General features: G+C 42.8%; 1 protein-coding gene across 3 annotated transcripts in view; it reads right to left on the bottom strand.

The window, feature by feature from the left end:
• The window catches only part of mast1a (microtubule associated serine/threonine kinase 1a), a 63,600-nt gene extending 48,042 nt beyond the window's left edge, over positions 1 to 15,558 (bottom strand). The window contains exons 1-2 of one of the 3 annotated variants that reach the window (XM_079334516.1): positions 15,140 to 15,558; positions 7,127 to 7,158 (exon numbers count right to left, since the gene is read on the bottom strand). In XM_079334516.1, the coding sequence (XP_079190642.1) occupies positions 7,127 to 7,158; positions 15,140 to 15,178 (71 nt within the window). In that variant the 5' untranslated portion in view covers positions 15,179 to 15,558. Of the gene's footprint in view, positions 1 to 2,141; positions 2,848 to 7,126; positions 7,159 to 15,139 lie in introns of those variants that run through there. The other 2 variants (XM_079334517.1, XM_079334518.1) reach the window with 2 other exon arrangements.
• Positions 15,559 to 20,111: the final 4,553 nt, after the last annotated feature.

The raw sequence follows: 20,111 nt of genomic DNA, 5'->3' as shown, positions 1-20,111 counted from the left end.
ATTTCTGATACACAAATATCACCTCCTGATTTCTTATAACAGTCGAATGGCTCCCTCGCTGTGAATCCAAACAGAAGGTTGTTTCAGCAGTGGGTTTACCCTGTATCAGCATTCAATGGCATTTTAAACAACAATCTGGAAATAATCAGCCTTTCACTTATGGTTTTAATGGCTTTTGTAAGTCATATAGAGGCATCAGTATTCATTTCAGTACGTTTCATGACCAGCTCAAAACTCCAAACAGAAGCTTTAAATAACACGTTTTCTGAGACATCGTGATCTGCTGATGTTCTGATAGCTCTTTATTTTATCATAAAACACAGAAAATAAGTGTAACATCAGTTCCACCAACAATCACAAAGTATAAACCTCTAGTATGACAATATGCTACACAAACATACAGAGTGCTAAACAGCAGACACATGTGCAAGCCCAAACACACCCTGAAAACAAACATTATAATGCTCACACACACACACACACACACACACACACACACACACACACATATCCTCTCTAATGAAAACATACACACACTGCATGTCGGCTAACAGTCAGAGCAGAGGAGGCTTTAGTCTTGTTCATATACAGGATATCCTGCTGTTCATTCCCTGCACAGTGGGGGCAACAGAGGCGACTCAGACTAATCCTCCTGTGATCAGACGAGATGAAGACAGCTAAATGAAGCACAGCAGGACAGGAGAGGAGAGGAGACGAGACGAGAGGAGATGACAGGAGACGAGAGGAGAGGACAGGAGACGAGAGGAGAGGACAGGAGAGGAAAGGAGAGGAGAGGACAGGAGAGGAGAGGAGAGGAGACGAGACGAGAGGAGACGAGAGGAGATGACAGGAGAGGAAAGGAGAGGAGAGGAGAGGAGAGGAGAGGAGACGAGAGGAGATGACAGGAGACGAGAGGAGAGGACAGGAGAGGAAAGGAGAGGAAAGGAGAGGACAGGAGAGGAGAGGAGAGGACAGGAGAGGAGAGGAGAGGACAGGAGAGGAGAGGAGAGGAGAGGAGAGGAGAGGACAGGAGAGGAGAGGAGAGGACAGGAGAGGAAAGGAGAGGAAAGGAGAGGACAGGAGAGGAGAGGAGAGGACAGGACAGGAGAGGAGAGGACAAGAGAGGAGAGGACAGGAGAGGAGAGGACAGGAGAGGAGAGGAAGAGATGGTGAACAGACCGGTTAAGTTAGAGACAGGTAGAGAAAGGGTAAATAAAAAAAGAAGGAGGTGACGAAGAGGACGGAGGAAGAAGAAGGACCTGAGCCAGCCAGACAGCACTCCAGAACTGCCCACTGTTGGCTCCCCGCTACATAAGCACTCCCTGGACACTGACAATAATGCTTTCACTTCATAATGCTATCTCTGGCTCCCAGGCTGCTGGCCAAGCGCACACATACCTGCCTCTGTGTGTGTGTGTGTGTGTGTGTGTGTGTGTGTGTGTGTGTGTGTGTGTGTAAGAGAGAAAGCGAGTATATAAACGTGTGTGTAACAGAGTGAGATGTCAGCAGCCATAATCTAAGGCAGACTAAATCCTTGGGCACATCCTTGTGCACAACGACAATAATGCTCCACGCAGATATGAATAAATACAAATCCAGCAAGGCTATGGTTTTTATAGCATGCACACATACTTAGAGCAACACACACACACACACACACACACACACAGGTGAATTATCAATCCTTCATGTACTTTAAAAGCCCTACAGGCATGCACTTCAGACGTGAAAATATACTATGCACACAACCACATCACATGACATATACACACATGGAATTAAAACATCAACCACACAGAAACACACACACACACACACACACACACACACACACACACACACACACACACACACACACACACACACACACACACACACACACACACACACACACACACACACACACACACACACACACACACACACACACACACACACACACACACACACACACACACACCATATTGCTGGAGCTAAATGGAGACAGAGAGACAACTGTGAGACAGCATGAGAGCTGGCAGGGAGGAGGGAAACATCATGGAAAAAACATAACCACCTCCTCCGGTGAATCAACGCACACACACTAAAAACAGCGAGGGCACCACACAAAGACTGCACAGAGACAGATTGTTGCCATTTACCTTTTAGTGCGTCGAAACATGTTGCTAGTAGCAAAGGCTGTGTTGGCAGATGAACATGAGAGCAGCTGAGCCTTCAGACATGCACACACCAGAATAAACACACACTTAACAACACACGCGCGCGCGTGCAGTCAAGAGGCAGCGATTACACTCCACGCCGGCATGTCAGCCTCCTCTGGCCAGTTAAACACAGACGCACACTCACCGACGCCTGGCTGCGATACTGTGCACGTGAGCATGCAAGAGAGAGAGATGAGACAGATTTGAAAGATGTTTCAGAGACTAAGAGAACAAGAGAGAGAGAGAGAGAGAGAGAGGGAGAGAGAGAGGAGGGAGAGGAGGGAGGAGGAGCAGAGGGAACAGGCTGTCGAGCATCCCGCTCAGAAGGAGAGAGAGAGAGAGAGGACTGTGAGGCTGCTCTCTCTCAAGGGTATCATGCCAGGCCAGGAAGTGTAGAGCCACATAGCAAGGGGGAGGGGGGTTAGAGAGAGAGAGAGAGAGAGAGAGAGAGAGAGAGAAGAAAGAAAATAAAGGTTAAAAAAAACAGGTACGTGGTGTATGAATGAGAGAGAAAGAAGCAGCGTGTAGGAGAAAGTGAACAAGGACGCAAATCAGAGAGAGAGGGTGAAGGCCAATCAGAGGAGAGCGAGCAGTGGACTGGAGACTAATGTGAATGACAAGACAGAGGAAAGGAGAGACACAGAGGGAGAGAAGGGCACCGAGTGTGTCTGTACATGCCAGTGTGACTTAATCCCTGTTACAGCTTTCTCATGAAAAAAGATAAAATTCATCAAAACCATAAACAGACCTTTCCTATATGAGCACCAATGTTGTCCAAAACAGTGATATTGTACTTTTTTTATAGTCAAAAAATTATGGTCCATTTGCTTGTCCTTTTGAAGACAATAAATAATCACCCATCTCAGGTTACTTTACATACATCTAAAGGCATTGCAGTTTCAAGGGAATATATCAAGGATTTTTTTCTTCCACATATTTGGTGTTCAAGGACAGAAGGACAATGTATGTAGGATTAACTCCAAATAATCCTTGTTTATCATAATGAAGGATCAGGTCTCCCAGGGCAACGGTGTGGCTGATTTATCCGTTTCTCACAGTCTTTGTAATCACAGTGAAGTCCTTTCAAACACATTAAGCAACCCCACTGTTGTACTGGGCCACATTTCCTTCTGATGACCGCAGCCACTGTATTTATTTATTTTTCACAGATTTTTTTGATTTTTTTTACCATCGATGTGAACCAGAGAACTAAATGTGTTTTAATACCCGGCTGAAAACAGTCCCAATATAAATGCACTATTCATTTCCATGTGAGTAGTATTAAAAAAATAAAAGTGCAGATTCCATGAAGTAAAAACATTACTCGGTCATTGTAATTGTTCTGTATTTTTTTAATTATTTACATGTACAGTAGTGATGCACATTCATGCGCAGACAGGAAAATGTGACAGATGGCCTCGTGCACGCTCAGATTTACGTCACCCTCACCACTTAAAAGCACATCAAGGCACACTCGCAAACAGTAGTATTGTTCTGTTTCATATGCCACATGAGCTCTGGCATCCTCTTTTTTCCCTACATATCACAGGAGCTGCTCTGCAATGTCCAGCCAAGAGAGATGTCCTTCCTCAATGCGTGTCTGCATGTGCGCTTGCATGTGTGTGCGCCCTCCTTCCTTCCCTTTGAAACAAATCCACCAAATGTTAAGGCTGACGTTGGGTGACAGTTGCACAGTAGTGCTGAGGGGAGTAATTCAATAATGGATGCCGTCTCTAATGTGGGAGTCTGGATGGATAAAATATACATGGGAGAGAGGAGACAGGGGGAGGAGGAGCTGGCAGGGAGGGGGGAGGGTGGTGATATCACTGAAACACAGTAGGGGGTCACAGACAGGGATGGGCGGCAGCATGATATCATATGAAGGACATGGCGTGTATTTGTGTGAGTAATGTGGGAGTTTATTCTCAGCCAGAAGGATCTTTAGTTTGTAACCTTGTTGTCCCTCACATTTCTTCCCAAGTCGCTGCGCGTAAGACTCTAACTGAACGCAGAGGACGATGCGTGTAGAAACCCAACAGCAGTTTGTGGCCGCATGGACCCTATCGACACCTAACCTTCAATTTATATGTAACAAGCAGGTGGGTGGAGTTAAGGCGGGCCTTGTGACAGCTTCAAAGCAGCCGCCTGTCACTCAACTCAACCACGCCCCTCGTTATGCTAATGTCTGAATAACGCCTTCCATTATACAAACACACCCCGTAGAGTGTTTAACAAGAAAGAAACTTATCAGCTAAAAACAGTAAACATGTTTACTTCTGTCTTTGGGCATCTTAATATTGGTGCTACGCCAGCCTCAAGTGGACACTCCAGGAACTGCTTTTTTTTCTCTTTTTTGCATTCCCACATTGGCTCCATTTTCCAACACTGGGGGTTTGTTCGTTTGTTGGGTGCAGGGAGAGCCGAGTGTGAGCGTGCAGCTCCGGTGTCTCCTTGATATCATGCCGTGACATCTGCCACCCGCCACCCGGTCAGAGGTCAGGTACAAAGCACACTCGTTGACAGCGGTCAGGGACACACATGCACACTGCATGCTAAGATCACACACACACACACACACACACACACACACACACACACACACACACACACACACACACACACACACACACACACACACACACACACACACACACACACACACACACACACACACACACACTTATATTTACACATGGATACAGACACAGATGCATATTAAAAACAGTGAGCAAGTTTCATCAGGCTGTCGCTGGCATTTAGCAACTCTGTCGACTGAAGTGCATGCAGAATATTAAAGAGACACGCGCAGTAACAAGGCTCAGAGTCTGCTCTGAGTTCAACCCACAATCGGTCCAAAGAGATTGTGGAGTCCTTAAATTTCAGGGATATTTCAAGTATTTCAACATTCAAAATGATGACAGTGAAGTGTCCGCATTTTGTCGAAAATGACAACCAACAGCCCAAACTCAAAGACGTTTTCAGACAGCGTTCGGAGCTGAGCTGAGCTGAGACGCTCGTCTTAAATTGTGCCTGATTTGTGAAGTGTTTTCAGCAAAAGAAGCAGCCAGCTCAGGCTCTCCAAATCAAACTTTAAGAGCGGATGTGGAACAATTTCTCTCTGTAAGACAGAGGACAGACGAAGAGAGCAGCAAAAGACACACTGCCCGAACAAGTTGTTCAAGCTAATAAATGTTTGATAGATTCAAACCCGTAGTTACGCCACCATAACACTGAGAAAGGGGGCGCTAATGTTCCTCTCATTCATTAAAGAGAAGAAGAAACAGGCAATGAAGAGCCAATCATCTGGCAGGGTCAGGGATACGGGTGGGCGGGCTTTCAGACGCGTGGAGTAGAATGGAAACACATCCGAAATGAGGGAAAGAGACGGTGAAGAAAACGCTGAGTCATGTGCTCTGTAAACTGTGACGAGTACTTCTATATACAATACAGCTAACACGGGCAACCCGACCAACATTTCCACCCATTTGAAACATCATCACACCTCTCAGTAAGCACCGGGTCAGTGAGTGTCATGAGTGTTTCCAGCTCTGTGAACTGTGACTGTAAATGTTCTTCTCTAATAATACAAAATAATACAATACAATACAATACAAAATGATGAAACCACATTCTCTTTAACTTTCACTCAGGAGCAAAAATCTGCTTTTAATGATCGATATCGACAACATTTTCAGTCATATCGCCGAGCCCGACCTCAGCGTAAAAAGACGAGTTTTTCAGTCACATAAAAGGTACAAAGAGTCCAGTTCCATTTCAGCACCATGGACAGAGACTCGTACAGTTCTTTATCTACTATCATTCTCGGCTCCATGCTTCACGTTTCTTCCCATAATCGTTATAATTGCTCAGTTTGACAGCGTTAAGATGCCTGAAGGTAAGAATTAGGATGTTTAAGTGCGTCCTGTCAAACCTTTCAAAATCGTTTCATTCAAATCTCTTCTAAGTGGCGCAGAAAACGACTCCAGAGGGTTTTTATCATTCGACGCTACATGTGGAGAGTCCGACTAAATGTCTCGGTGTCATCCCGTTGGTGAAGCTGCCTAATAATGTTAATCCCCGCTCCTGATGATGAAATGTGGAGAAATATCTTTTAAACATTTCATTGAAGAGCCCAATCAGAGCGTCCATGGCAGGAAGTGTCACTACCTTTTACTTTCTGCCTGTGATTCTCTTTTTTCCTCTAAAAAGGCATCGCTTTAAAAACAGTTACTGGACATCAGTGAAGTCAACTGAAACATTAAAGATGTATATTAGATAAGTGGGCCAGTAGCTCAGTTTGAGGGACTCGGCTCGGGAACCAGAGGGTCACGTGAATCAAACACTGACTGCTCTGTACATTTGATGGCTTAACTCCACATCATGTAGCGCTCTACCCTTCCCTCTCTAAACCTCCCGTCTCTCCTCAGAAGCCTGAGGGGCACCGAGGTCACAGCACGGCTCTCCTGCTGCTGAACTCTCATTGCACGGCTCACTGGTGCAACAGATTGACGCGCTGAGAGTGAAAGGGCTCCCACAAAGCTGGAACATGCTGCAACCTAAAGACAAGGCGCCCGCAGCAAAAGTACTGCTACTTGACCGTGACTTCCTCTAACAAAGCTGGAGAGACTCCAACTTAGAAAAAAGAAAAAAAAAAAAAGGCCCCTCCTTTCTGGTGTGTTTGTGTTTGTGTTTGTGTGTGTGTGTGTGTGTGTGTGTGTGTGCGTGTGTGTGTGTGTGTGTGTGTTTGTTTAACATGAAACAGTCTGGTTTGAATTGAGCAGAAATACCATGTAGAGAAGGAGTTCAATTCATTCGAAATCGCAGCACCAAATAAAGAAAAACACAGCGAGTAGAGTCTCCTGAAATCCAGAGAGTGGTGTGCAAACAATCACTCAGCATATCTAGAAGGACAGATGTGAACTTACTTGCTACTTTTCCGGGGCAGAGGTAGATCCTTCTGGGGGCAAAAGAAGAGAAAAAGAGGGAAGCTTGATTAGACAACTTGAACACATGAAGCAGTCTGTGACAGCAGGACTCAGCGAGACAGTGGAAAACATCTCGTACAGTAAATGCGTTCTAGTAAAATCTTTCTCAAATGGTGGGTCAGGAGCCCAAAGTGGGTCGCAGAGCAGTTTCCACTGGGTCGCTGTTGTCATGTTGATGTTCTGTTACACGTTTGGCACCGTCGGAGGTCCAAACAGCACAGTTTTACGTTGAAGAAATATGATTGGTTGAAAAATATCAGATACTTTGAGTCCTGGTTTTTCATGGAGGTGTTGGTGGTGGTTCCCGAGACCTGACTAATTAAGAACCACTGATCTCTATTCAACGCCACCATCAAAGGCTTCTTTAAAGTCAAAGTGAGGCACAGATGACAGCCATTAAAAGGAACGTTACAGAGAACAGGAAATGAACAATGATAATCTCTCTGTCAACAACTTATAACAATAACTTATCTTCTTGAATTTTTTTAATAAGGTGTTGTCAGGCTTCTCTAGGAAGCACATTTTTCTCTCAGCCAGGAGAACATTTAAAATGTGACGTATTTATGAAACCCTCCCTGTGTCTGTGTGTACGCGGCTTAAATACATCTCTTTACATGTGCTCGGAGAATGCATGAAGAAATGACAGGAGAAAGTCTTAAAGTGACAGGATCTAAACTTCTGACCCGTTGTTTGATGTTAAAAAAAAAAAAAATTCACCTGTCAGTCACCGTCCCACACTCAGCTGTTACACATATTAAGAATCACAGCGTAGAAATAATCCATGTGTGCGCTGATGCTCTCATTTTGGGTTGTTTTTTTTTTTCCTTTTTGAAGTGGATCGGTGCATCTCCATTTGCAGCCGTCGTTGTTTCTCTCCGTTTACCTTTTGTTGTTCAAACTAGTTTGAAAGCTGATCCCTGCTAAGTGCTCGGAGACGTCAGAGCTACAGGAATCACCAGGTTGAGTGAAGCTAAAGTCAATTATTTAAAAAAAAATGTTGCTGCTATATTTATGAAACTGGGACACAACAACAAGGACTCTGATGTGAATACGATCTACTAGAACCATTCTGTGTGGTGCCGGTTCCCAATCTGTTCCAAATTCAATCTGCTCAGGTGAGATCATGTGTCAGTCAATTTCTATTGTCAGCAACATCCAGCTATCTTTCCACATCCCAGTGGCTCCACTAAAAAGACATTATCACCAGCATCTTTTCACTGTGGAGAGGCTTAATGACACAGGGCCATGACAAAAAGACGAAAGGAATCCAAGCGACACAACACGCAGCGCCTGAAGATGAAACAAAGTCACATGGAGGAAATAAGTAATCTGTTTTTTTCATCCCGTTAGGCGAGAGCAGAACTAAAATATCCACACACTTTCACACACAGTCTATCGCTTTGTCTTTGTATAAGTAAACAAAGAGTGCAGAACACAAACAGAGGCAGGCTGACGTAACGTGACTTGACAGCTGCAGCTCTCGTCTCAAAACAAGCTCACAATCCAAACTCAGCCGATTTATGTTCCAGCACTGCCAGACGCTAATACTCTGACTTAATAAGACACTATGGGAAGACAATGAGTGCTATAAAACTCGTTCTGTGCTGCAGACACATTGTGTGTATAATTATCCCTCTTGGCTTAGCTGACTGGAAACATAGGGATAGAGCTAGCATGGACACAAACTGAGATGTAAATAAAGACCATTTATTTGTATGTTTTTGTTTTAGATAAAGCCTCTATGCTGATAATGTTTATTATTAACCAAACACATCTTTGCAGCTTCTCTGTAAGTAACCTCAGAACCTTTGCTCAATCAAAGACTTAACTTTTTTATATCTATGAACAGATTCAACCTGTCATGTCATTTCCAAATAAATTGCAGAAATCCAATCCTTGTTTTACCTTGTTTGACATACAATGTACAGTATAACTTTGATCCACAGAATCAGGATTACCCTGATCAGAGAGCTGGAGTCAGACGAAAATGTAACAAACAAAACTTTTTTAGCAGGTTGTTTAAGGTGGAATTTTTTTAATATCTTTGCTTGAAAATAGTGTACCCCTTTCAACTCATAATCAGATACATCTTGTTCCTTTAAAAGCTTAATGTGCAACTCTTGAATCCAGCAGATGTCGCCCTTGAGCACCAGCATGAACCTAAAACAACTCGAGCTGCATTGTTGTGCTAGCAGGCTAACGGTAGCGCTTGTAGCTTGATACTGCATGTACATTTACACAAAAGGACCATGATCTAAAAACGCCTAGGTGACATTCAAAGAAGCCGTGAGTTCAGCATGTTATCCCTCTTTTCTCTGCTCCCTCACTTAAACAGCTCTTATACACAGAGGGAGGAGCCGGCCGGTCCATGTAAACACAGTGTAGTCACGGCTCAGAGAAAATCACAGACAGCGGGACTCGAGTGTCACACTGACTGTGGACAGTCGTGACTCAGAGTGATTTTCAGAGGCTATTCTGGATTTCTGCTTATGTGTAAGATGTCGCACACTTCGCCTTTCAAATGTTTCACCAAATAGCATCCAAATCAAACATTTTATATTTAAGTGACTGTGAGGAGCTTTCAGTTTGAGAGGATTTTTAATGCCCCAGTCGACAACATTTTTATTTATTTTTTAACTCTGGTGTCTCCCTTTAAAGCACCGATCCTTTAAAGTCTGGATCTAGATCAGGGCGAGTCAATCTTTCAATCTTTCTTTGAGAAACAGAATAAAAATTGAACGTGAGCTGGATTGTGTGATGGTAGAAAAAATGGATGACCAAATCTCAATCCTTCTGACCTTTATAGAACTGCACAGCTTCATTTCAAACCTCTGACCTGAAGGAAGGAAACGGATAGCAACTAAGTGTATTTCCCAAACTATTCCATTAACATGGAGAATTAAAACACACTTCATGCTGATGGACTGGAAGCCTTTCCCACCCAGTTCAAGGAAACTGATCACTTGATTTTTTTCAATGGGACTGACATCACCCATCATAGTGAGCTCTTTCATGGATAACTAATAAGTTACATCATCAAGAGGAAGTGAGGTTGGCCAGGGTGAGTCAGAAAGCGCCCCGCAGGAGACTCGTATATACGTGAGTGTGTGTGTGTGTGTGTGTGTGTGTGTGTCTGTGTGTGTGTGTGTGTGTGTGTGTGTGTGTGTGTGTGTGTGGGGTAATAGGGGTAGCTAATGGATAAAACCCCAACACCTGCTCCCTCTCACCATCTCAGTCCATCAACAGCTTCTGTTTGTGTTGTTGCCATGTTACCGAATCCAGACGATCTCAGAACTATATCCCCCCGAAATGTTCGATAGCCATGACGACACGTGAACGTTTCAGAAACATCCAGCTTGCTTCGACATAGACATCGAGTTATACAGCATGGGATGGAAATAACAGAAATAAAGTTCTGTTATGTCGCTGAATAACTATGAGGCTGAATTTTTGAATTTCAAAGTATTTCAACGAGTGCCCTGTAAAGGGTTAACTAGAAACGGTCCAGAGACGTTTTACAGGTGGTTGTTTTATCAGGGACGAGAAAGCAACAGGAGGAAGTTAAAAAGAAACAGTTTAAGGAAATGTTACATTCAAATAAAGTCGGCATACATTGTAAAGTTGTGTTAATGTCATGGAAGAATGTCAGCTCACACTTTGAGGGATTCATTTACAATAAGTCAGAGCTTTCTGTATGTCAGCTCTCATATATATATATGGCAGCTCAATGGCAGTCCGACGCTCACTGCACACAAGATGAAGATTTTTCAGTGATAATTAGGGTTGTGGTCTTGTCTCAGTATTTGAGCAAACAAACAAACACACACACACACACACACACACACACACACACACACAACCACACACTCTCAAACACACACAACTTCATACAAGCTTAAAAAAACATCTTTGGAAATGAGTAAAAAAAGTGTGAAATTACCTACCGCTCACAGAAACACACACGAGCAAGAACCCTCACAAATCATTCACACATGAATTATCAGATGATTTCGTTTTGTTTCCAGCAGAGACTCTGTTGTGAGAATGATCTGAATGGATTCTGCATTTAAAGGATGAATCTGTGTTAAAGAAGTGGTTTGAAAGAAATAATAATAATAATAATAATAAATTATCCACAGACATGGTGGAGTAAAAACATGCTCACTATCTCACACTAGCTGTCTGCAAAAAACACTCTGGTTAACACATTTAATCGATTTAACACAAAACATGAAATGCTAATTTAGCACACTCTCGTCAGTGCTGTAGAGTTAGTGAAAAAAAAACTGTTTAAAAAATGATTACAAATTAAGACGGCTTCCTCTGTCCGACTGTAAAAACGGGAATCACATGTTTTTTCCATGTTTTTTTTTAAATTTTTGGTTTATATTTACCCAAGGACAAACAGAAGGCCAACTGGAAAGCAAAGAAAAGAAAAATGTTAATATGCTGCTGCTTTGGGCAGAGTCATGAGGCTTCTGTTCTGTTGCTGCTGCCAAAGCTGACAGCAGATTGTGAGGCAAATGTCACACCGTGCATTCTTCACTTTCATAGTTTTCCTTGAAAGCTTGCACTGGTCACTACTCTGAAGTCTCAAATGATAGAGGGTCCTGCTGAAAAGGCTCAACTCTCATGACCTATATTTCTCTCTGAATGTGTCCTCTTACCAAGACGACTTCTGTCTGTTTTGGATTTCAGGCTGAACTCAAGCTTTGTACTTCAGAGGCGCCCTGCATCACATTGAAGTCCAGTAAAAAAAGAGTTCAAGTACTTGAAGCTATTCCCAAATATACAGTGTTCTGTCCTAGATCAGCTTCTTTGATGTACACTTTGCTCTCGGGGTACAAAACCTCCCCTCTCTGAATAAAACTGACATGAGAAGGACGGTGTGAGGGAGAACAAAGCAGTGGGCATGGCAGTGAGTGACAGGACTTGGCACAGAGAGATGGATCTTCTGCAGTGATCACACTCTTATCCCCTGTGCTTAGCATATTGGAAACGGGCTCACTGCCCAGAACAAAATATTGGACAAATTCTCCTCGAGTGTGTCCGTGGACATGTGTGGACGCGCGTGTGTGTGTGTGTGTGTGTGTGTGTGTTGTAGTCCCTAACTTCTAACATGTCGATCTGGGAAAGACACGTCACGTGACCTGTTTGTCTGCTTGGGGTGACGGGATCGTCCTGACTTGAGATGATAGGACTCGTCACAATGACACACGGTGGCTTAAAGCCAAATAAAATGCGACCATGGATCGATGCAGTTGGTCGAGTTGTATCAAGAGTTTGTGACTTGGATTTGTGTGCTGTTTCCAAATGCAAAAACGTGGCAAGCTGCAGCACAGTCCTCCAATAGTCTCTCATAGATTTGAATGATTTGAATAGCAAAGTAAAGTTTATAACTGAAAGCGAGGAGTGGGTGTGTTTAGAGGGTCTTTACTGCACGTCTCACGCTCTCCTTTCAGGTTTGTCTTGTCCGTGCAATAAAAAGCAAGAATGGGAGGAAAACGGAAGTGTCTGAAAATGAAGGGTTTAAAACTTTATTTTAGCTCTTATGTTCACTGCATGAGAACAGGTTGACAACAATGTAATCTTAATGAGACACAAAATTTCCATACACATACACACACACACACACACATACGCATACACACACATGAACACACTACTCTCCTCGTCTGTCTGTGATGTGAAAGCAGATCCAGGCAGTAAAGGGGTCTAGATGTTGTAATAGCCACTTAAATGGGGTCTACAGTAGCCCACAGCTGCTGTCTGCCTCAGGTCTATGCTGCCCCCCTCCCCCTCTCCCTCCCGCCCCTTCCTTTCAGCCCGTCCTGCTGCTGGTGGTTGGTCTTCCTCCCTGAGGGCGCACAGGGCTGTTAGGCCACCATTAGTCCTGCTAATGGGCCTGACAACTGTGCCACATCCTCAGCATTTAGACCTCCTCCGTCTGAGATATTATGGATATCGACCACTTCAATGGAAAGGGAGAGGCGGGCGGGGGGTGGGAGTCGATTTCATATGTACATATAGGCATGAGTGTGATGCACACGCACACGGACAAACACACTCAAGATTCTTAGTGCAGCCACAGTACAGTCAACTGAATGAACACAGTTGACTGTACATTAATGGCACTCAGCGTCCGACTTAAATCGAAAGTCGGATTCTACTTTCCAGTTAGTGTGTCTTTCCGTGTTTGTGTCTATGTGTGTGTGTTTCAACATTATAAACCTTCATGAGCTCATCTAATGGCCTCCTGCCCCACTCATAAGCCCCAGCTCTCAATGTTTGCTGAAAGAGTTGATATCCATGTCGAAGTTTTAGCTTCTATTAACTCCTGAGAAAATATATCGAAGGACGACAGAGTTTAGACTCAGCCAAAGGTTTCAATGGTACTCACTGAATCTCAGCACACGACTACTCCCGAGCTGGATTTTATTCAAATTCAATTTTACTTTAAGAAAATCTCATGTCCCAAAACCTTTCACTTCTGTGATGCCGACACCGATGTTCAAAATAACAATTTTAGTTTGCTTCATGACTCCTTTTGGTGTAAGACTCCCACAATGCAGACACTTTCTCTCATTTTTCACAATGAAAACAAGTCAGAGTTTGTTCAACAGGTAACTTCATCTGTCCAATAAAAAACCTCTTCACTAAATCAGTAGTTATATGTACTACATGCCAGCAGCACACTGGTTTAGCACAAAAAAAGAAAAACGTAAAAATCGTTTTTTCGTTCATGGCACTTTATTTGCTGACGAACCGATGCATCAGTGCGCGCCTCTTAATAATACAAAACCATCATGATTATAAAAAAAGAAAAACTGCCTGGACAAACTCTTGTATCGCTTCCTCCAGGCTGACTTCATCACACGCAGTTATGAATGACATCTTTCAATTTTGTGTCTGCCAGGCTGACAACAGGAGAGCAGCACCTGTAGGAGTGGATAGTCTACGAAGCCTGGCAGTGTTTCTGGGACGTTCTACCAACAGAACAACATTTGTGCAGGAAATCATCCAATTTCCCTCGTCTGTATTTTTTAAATGATGGGCAATCATCTGGAGCAGAATATGTTGGCACAATGTGCAGAAGAGTACTTTTACTGTAAATTAATTCACAGGGAAGCAGAGAGGGGCTGGCAGACAATGGCCCTGCCTGCCTCAGTTGATTAATTTCACGCAAAGCGCCCACCGCTCGGAGGAAAGCCTCGAAGGAAGCTATAACCACGGCCTTCCTGTGTTTGTTGAGATATGGGTTAAGAGAGGAGCATGCATAATGCAAATGCTATAAAATAATCTCAGTCTATAAGCAGGCCAGACCCAACTACTTGTTTTAAATGTATGGGCATGCTATTATTTAGATTTAAAACAAAACAAGTCTGCCATGTGAACTACATTTACTCCCCTGTGTTCACAAGTTATTATCACACTTTACTGTTAAAGGAGTTTATCTCGACTCAGGGTGCATCGGCTCAAAGACGTGTTTTTGTTGGAACAGCGTCAAAGATTTGTCATGTATTACTAAGTTGTTGTTTCATTATTAAGCTTCTCTCTTGGTTTCCAGCAGTGTTGGTGTATATGTGCTGCTGATATTTGCTGATTCAGTAACATGTACATACTGCCACTTGTTTGTGCCAGGTCACCAAGTCGTGTTGCCTTTTCCATGTAATGACTCCAGGTATTTCTTTAAGGCCTGAACATTTCACATGTTACTATTAAGAGAGCCTTTTCACACTATAGATGATGGGACAGAAGTTTTTTTTTTTTTTTGTTGGTCTTTCAAAGTGCACATTAAATTTATACCAAGTTCAAACTGTGAGCATTTGCCATATTGATGTGCTGTATCCTACATCTGTGTGGACAAAGAACCATCGTATACAGTGATATGTGGCCCGTGCTACAGGAAAAAGGTTGAGTAACTTCTGAAAAAGGGGTCAAAAGAGTTCTCACCTGCAGCCTCCGTCTTCGGATGATGCCAGAATCATCCATGGCGCGTGGCAGGTTCACACTTGTCAGAGGGTCTCGTGGCTTCTGTGGTTTCCAGGTGACGGGGCTCTACTCTCGCGAGCCACAGCGGCTCATTAATTCACCAGCAGTCCCAAAAAAAAAAGTCATTTACGGTCGAAGAAAACAGCGAACACCTGCTACTTTCACTTAGTCGCGTTACAACTAAAAGAACACCATAAAGGACAAAAAGTACAAAAAGAAAAGTGTCACTTTGGTGGTCTTCACACCTGCAGATATCCCCCTGCCCTGCACACTTCTCTGACTGGGATGCTCGTGACGGGACCTGCTGAACAAGCGCGAGGCTGCTCGGTGGGACCAGCATGCACAGCGTGAACTCAAGTCCAGCAGAGACACGCAGAAAACAGACTCAGAACAGCCGAGACTGCCGGATCGATGGCTGCCTGTCACAACCACAGATTTTTTCTCATAAGCCACTTAACGATGTAAACATCTTCACCCCTACACAAATAATCACATCTCGTGATCAAAGATATTTCTTATTCAAACAAATTCAAATTGGCTGATTACAGCAGGAGCAGGCAGCTATAAACAAGCGAGCCAATCTCATCGTATAAAATGCTTCTTCTATCGCAATGGTCCCTTTTCTCGATCCACACTGAACATCGCTGTAGCAATCCTCTACATGTTACAGTATGGTGCACATTCAAACACAGCCTATATGTGCAGGGGTGAAACCAATGCACGCAGGGACTTCATTGCATCCGTATTGCACACATCACTACACAGCTGTGTTGGATTTAAATGACACAAAACACGCTGTCAGGGCTTAAATGCATTTTTTTTTTAAAAGGCAGATGCGAGATCAATAATCATCTGAAGCGAATCTATAGGTTACTTCCCTCACACATACACACACACATACACACACTCTCACTCACAACATACACACACGTCGGTAGTAAAAGCAGCTAGCTAACTTCACGTTTTCGTCCTCTGGTTGGCAGATTTGTCCTTTGTTTTAAACGCTCCCACAGGTAGACGACGTGTTCACTCTCTCCTCCTTTGGTGTAACATCGCTTTTCTTGTGAAAATGGATCTGTGGTTGCTGCACGGGCTTCGCTCCATCCTCAGCTCTTCTTACCACCCACTTCCTACTACCAAATGACGTTTAACCCTTCACACACCACAGCCATTTATTTTCCCTTCTGCATTTATAAGCTATTGAAAGTGGGTTTTTCAGCAGCAGTAGAGTACGAAAACACGTGTTTGTCTATAGGTTCATTAAATTGAACCATGGTGCAATACATGATGTTTAATTGACGAAATGTAAAGCAATCAACAAAATTGATCAATTATTAAAGCTCTTGTGTTTTAAGTTTTAACAGGCTATGAAAGAGACTGAGATAAATCCTGATGCATTTATATGACCTACACAAGCAAACAAGATATACAACATATACAAGATTTATTCTACAGATTGTTTTTTACTGACACCGCTTCTAGCTACCAAACAAAGAGATTGACTTCATATAGAAAAACAGATTTTTTTTTTACATTTTTCATGGCAGATACACAGTGGCTGTTTTTTTATCTGTTAAACAAGAGCAAAAAAACCACCAAAAGCCAGTCCTGCTCTCACACATTAAAACAAACTCCTGAAAAACTCAGATGGAGCTGTATGTGTGAATGTTAACACCTGGATTTTTCACTCTTTTCTTTTTCTTACTTTTTTTCTTCAGAAAGTCCAAGTGAGCTGATGTGAGAAAACAGCAGAAGGTGTTGACATTTATCCTGCAACCAGTTCTCCATGCACGCAATTAAACCGCTTCATTATGAATATTCTTGTTATAGCATCGTAGACTCAGATGTTGCTTCGTTCGCCAATTCCACATCGTGTTTACATCGGTTCTTACTTCTGGAGACAAACCCACCTGGCAGGAAAAACCTCCAGCTGCGAGGTGCATATATGATAACGGCTTAGCTCATACTGTGTATAGTAACACATCAGCAAACAGATTAGAGGAACAGTTTTGTCCACAGGGGGCGCCAAAATCAACAGAGACAAAGATTTCCTCATTGGAGCTTCAAATAAAAAATATGACATTTTCATGACACAAGTTTTAGCCAACTGCAATATAAACTGTGGAATCTCTCCTATTTATAACATCTTTAAGCATTAATGATCTTATATATTCATTATGTAAAAACACCTAAGAATTTTTTTTGTCCATATGGCTAACTGCAATCTGATACAATGACTGAATAGTCATGAATTGAAATTCACAGACCCCTCAAAGTTTGACAAGTCCTGTGTACTTGGCACCCTGGCTGCGGTAGTATGATCCATTTCCTTTGCACAATGTTTGCACAGAAAGTTATTTAGTTACTTCACAGTTAGAGTGCTGGATGGAGATGTGTTTGTGCTGCTTTCTGCATGTGTGCCTGACGTCTGACTGGATTAACCGTGCTCAGAGCCCGCCATCGCGCTCTCCCTGCTATTCCAATAAATAACAGCATCAAGCGTCATGCATTATTCAACAATCACACCTGTCACACATGGGATTCACTGCAACATAACATTTCACAGCTCCTCGCCCTTCAATGCCTCGCATCCCTGAGCCAAATGTTAATGAATGAATGCTGGCAAAGGACCAAATTCCCACCATGGTAATCTTCAAGAGAAAGACTTACAGACAAACTGAATCTGCAGATCTAATTTTAACAGAAGGTGAAGCACTCTGGCCCCAATGAGTCCGCCAACAGATGTAGATGTATAGGGTCAATAAAATGAACGCTGTCCCTGATCAATATGAAAGGAAAGACATCACTAAGCTGAACTAATCACTGACTCAACCGAATCATCAAAGGCCAAAGTCTATCAGCGGGTTCAATGAAGTCTCACTGTTAAACATTCTCACTAAAAAGACAGACATGAGAGGAATGCTGGTCAGAGGTGGCTGGGGGGTCGGATCGATGTGGTGAGAGAAACACAAACACACACGAGGAGGAGCAGCTGGTCCGGCTCCAGCTCCAGGATGAAGGGAGACAAGAGGGAGACTTAGTGGCTTTTAGCATTGTGGCCTTAATGTTCTTCATCTCTCTGAGCAGACAGAGCTGGCAGGCTTTAGTCCCTCCCTTCTCCTGGAAATTTACTGCTGACAGATCCCTCTGGATTAGGCCTCAGCTCCCCACCACCACCACTTCAGGGCTCTCACTCTCCACAGCACATATGTACATGAGGAACTCCCTCACCTAATGGTGGAGCAGCACCATATGTTCAAAGAGGACTAATGTGGTTTAAATGCTGAACTGATTTTTTTTTTCCATTAACAGCAGATTACATTTTTAAATGAATCAATTAATCTCTTTATGGTCAAACACTGTGAATATGAGCCAATCATATTTTCTCAAAGCCTGATGTAAGGTCCACAAATATCCTGTTTGTCACACAGCTTGAATTTCCCTCGGGATCAATAAAGTATCTATCTATCTATCTATCTATCTATCTATCTATCTATCTATCTATCTATCTATCTATCTATCTATCTATCTATCTATCTATCAGGCTGTATAAAACATGGACATAGTCTCAGAGGTGTCACCCATCGGTTTATGAAGAGTCCTTTTGAAGTCGATTCAATGACGGTTGTCTTGTTAGAAATGATTACTCTGCTTTAGAGCAATCTAGTTCCACTGAGTCAGATATTTTAATGAACAATTTTAGGTGTGACTTTGACTCAAGGTTTATAAAGATGTTTCAAATGACTTCAGTGGGGTTTAGTTCATGTGTTAACTTCAATCAGGGACATTGTACAAAAAAAACCTATTAGTCTCAGAAAAGAAGAGATGTACCAGATTTAGCACACTAGCTCATTTCCATCTGTTGAAACTGGGCAGGTGATGTCAAGAGTAAAGTACAAATCAACCAGTCATGTGTGCAAGTTTAGCACTTCCACAAAGGTGAGTAACTCACAAGAAACAGATTATCAACAATGATCCCCCAAAAAAGAACAACAGTTGCAAAGGTATCCTAAAGTTTAGGGTCTAGTTTGAGTAAACCTCTAAAAGAAAATGAATCCTACATGTCCCTAAATGCAACTCAATGGCTTCACTCATTCATGAGGATAAAAATAAAGCCGTATGGCAGAACTGAGATACTGTTACTCCTTGTGTCTGCGTGATTGGACATTTTTTAATTGTTGTTAGTCGTCCCTCCTCTTACACTGTCAATCACTGGGACATGTTTGACAGATTGCATGTGGCTGGTCTTCTCGAAGACAGTCTACGTCTCCCACACGGCCACTGTGACATCTTCTGTCCAATGAGAACCTTTTTTCTAAATCAGCCAGCCCTGACTTGATGATGATGTGTCACAACAGATACACATCAGCTACGGACAGCGGTGCATTCATGTTTGTCGACAGGCCAAACGTCTGCCAACACTCATGTTTAACTGAACATGTAAGAGAGAGGACACCGGCTTTATCTGTCATTACCTTTTATTCCTGTTTTCACTCTGTGGCACCTTTGAGATTTGCAAAGTGCATTAAAAATAAAACATGTTATCTGAAATGATGGATGCCATTATAAACCACCCATTCTTGAAACAATTCAATATTAAATTTTTGATTTAGTATTAAAAAGTGTGTTTTAGTTAAGGAAATGACTCAAATACAGCCCTCGTTTGAAATGTTTAAAACGCCCTGTGCTGTTGTTTACAAAGCTCCTCCCTGCCTAATGTGTGCCAGGGAGAATATTAACAGAAACATGGTTGATATTGTAGATATTAAACATATCGCTATTGACCTTGTTATATAATATCAAGACCGCCCACTATAGAAAGCACTGGAATAAACTGGCAACACGACTACATGTGCTTTGGTGTCAGAAGGTGAAAAACGATGTTTCATAGAGTGACCCAGAAACCAGCATGTCTGCTTTCCTTTGCACAATT

This window comes from Symphodus melops, assembly GCF_947650265.1.
Source record: "Symphodus melops genome assembly, chromosome: 2".
Lineage (NCBI taxonomy): Eukaryota > Metazoa > Chordata > Actinopteri > Labriformes > Labridae > Symphodus > Symphodus melops.
Note: the sequence above shows the minus strand (reverse complement) of the source record. Positions and strands in the feature narration are given on the sequence as shown.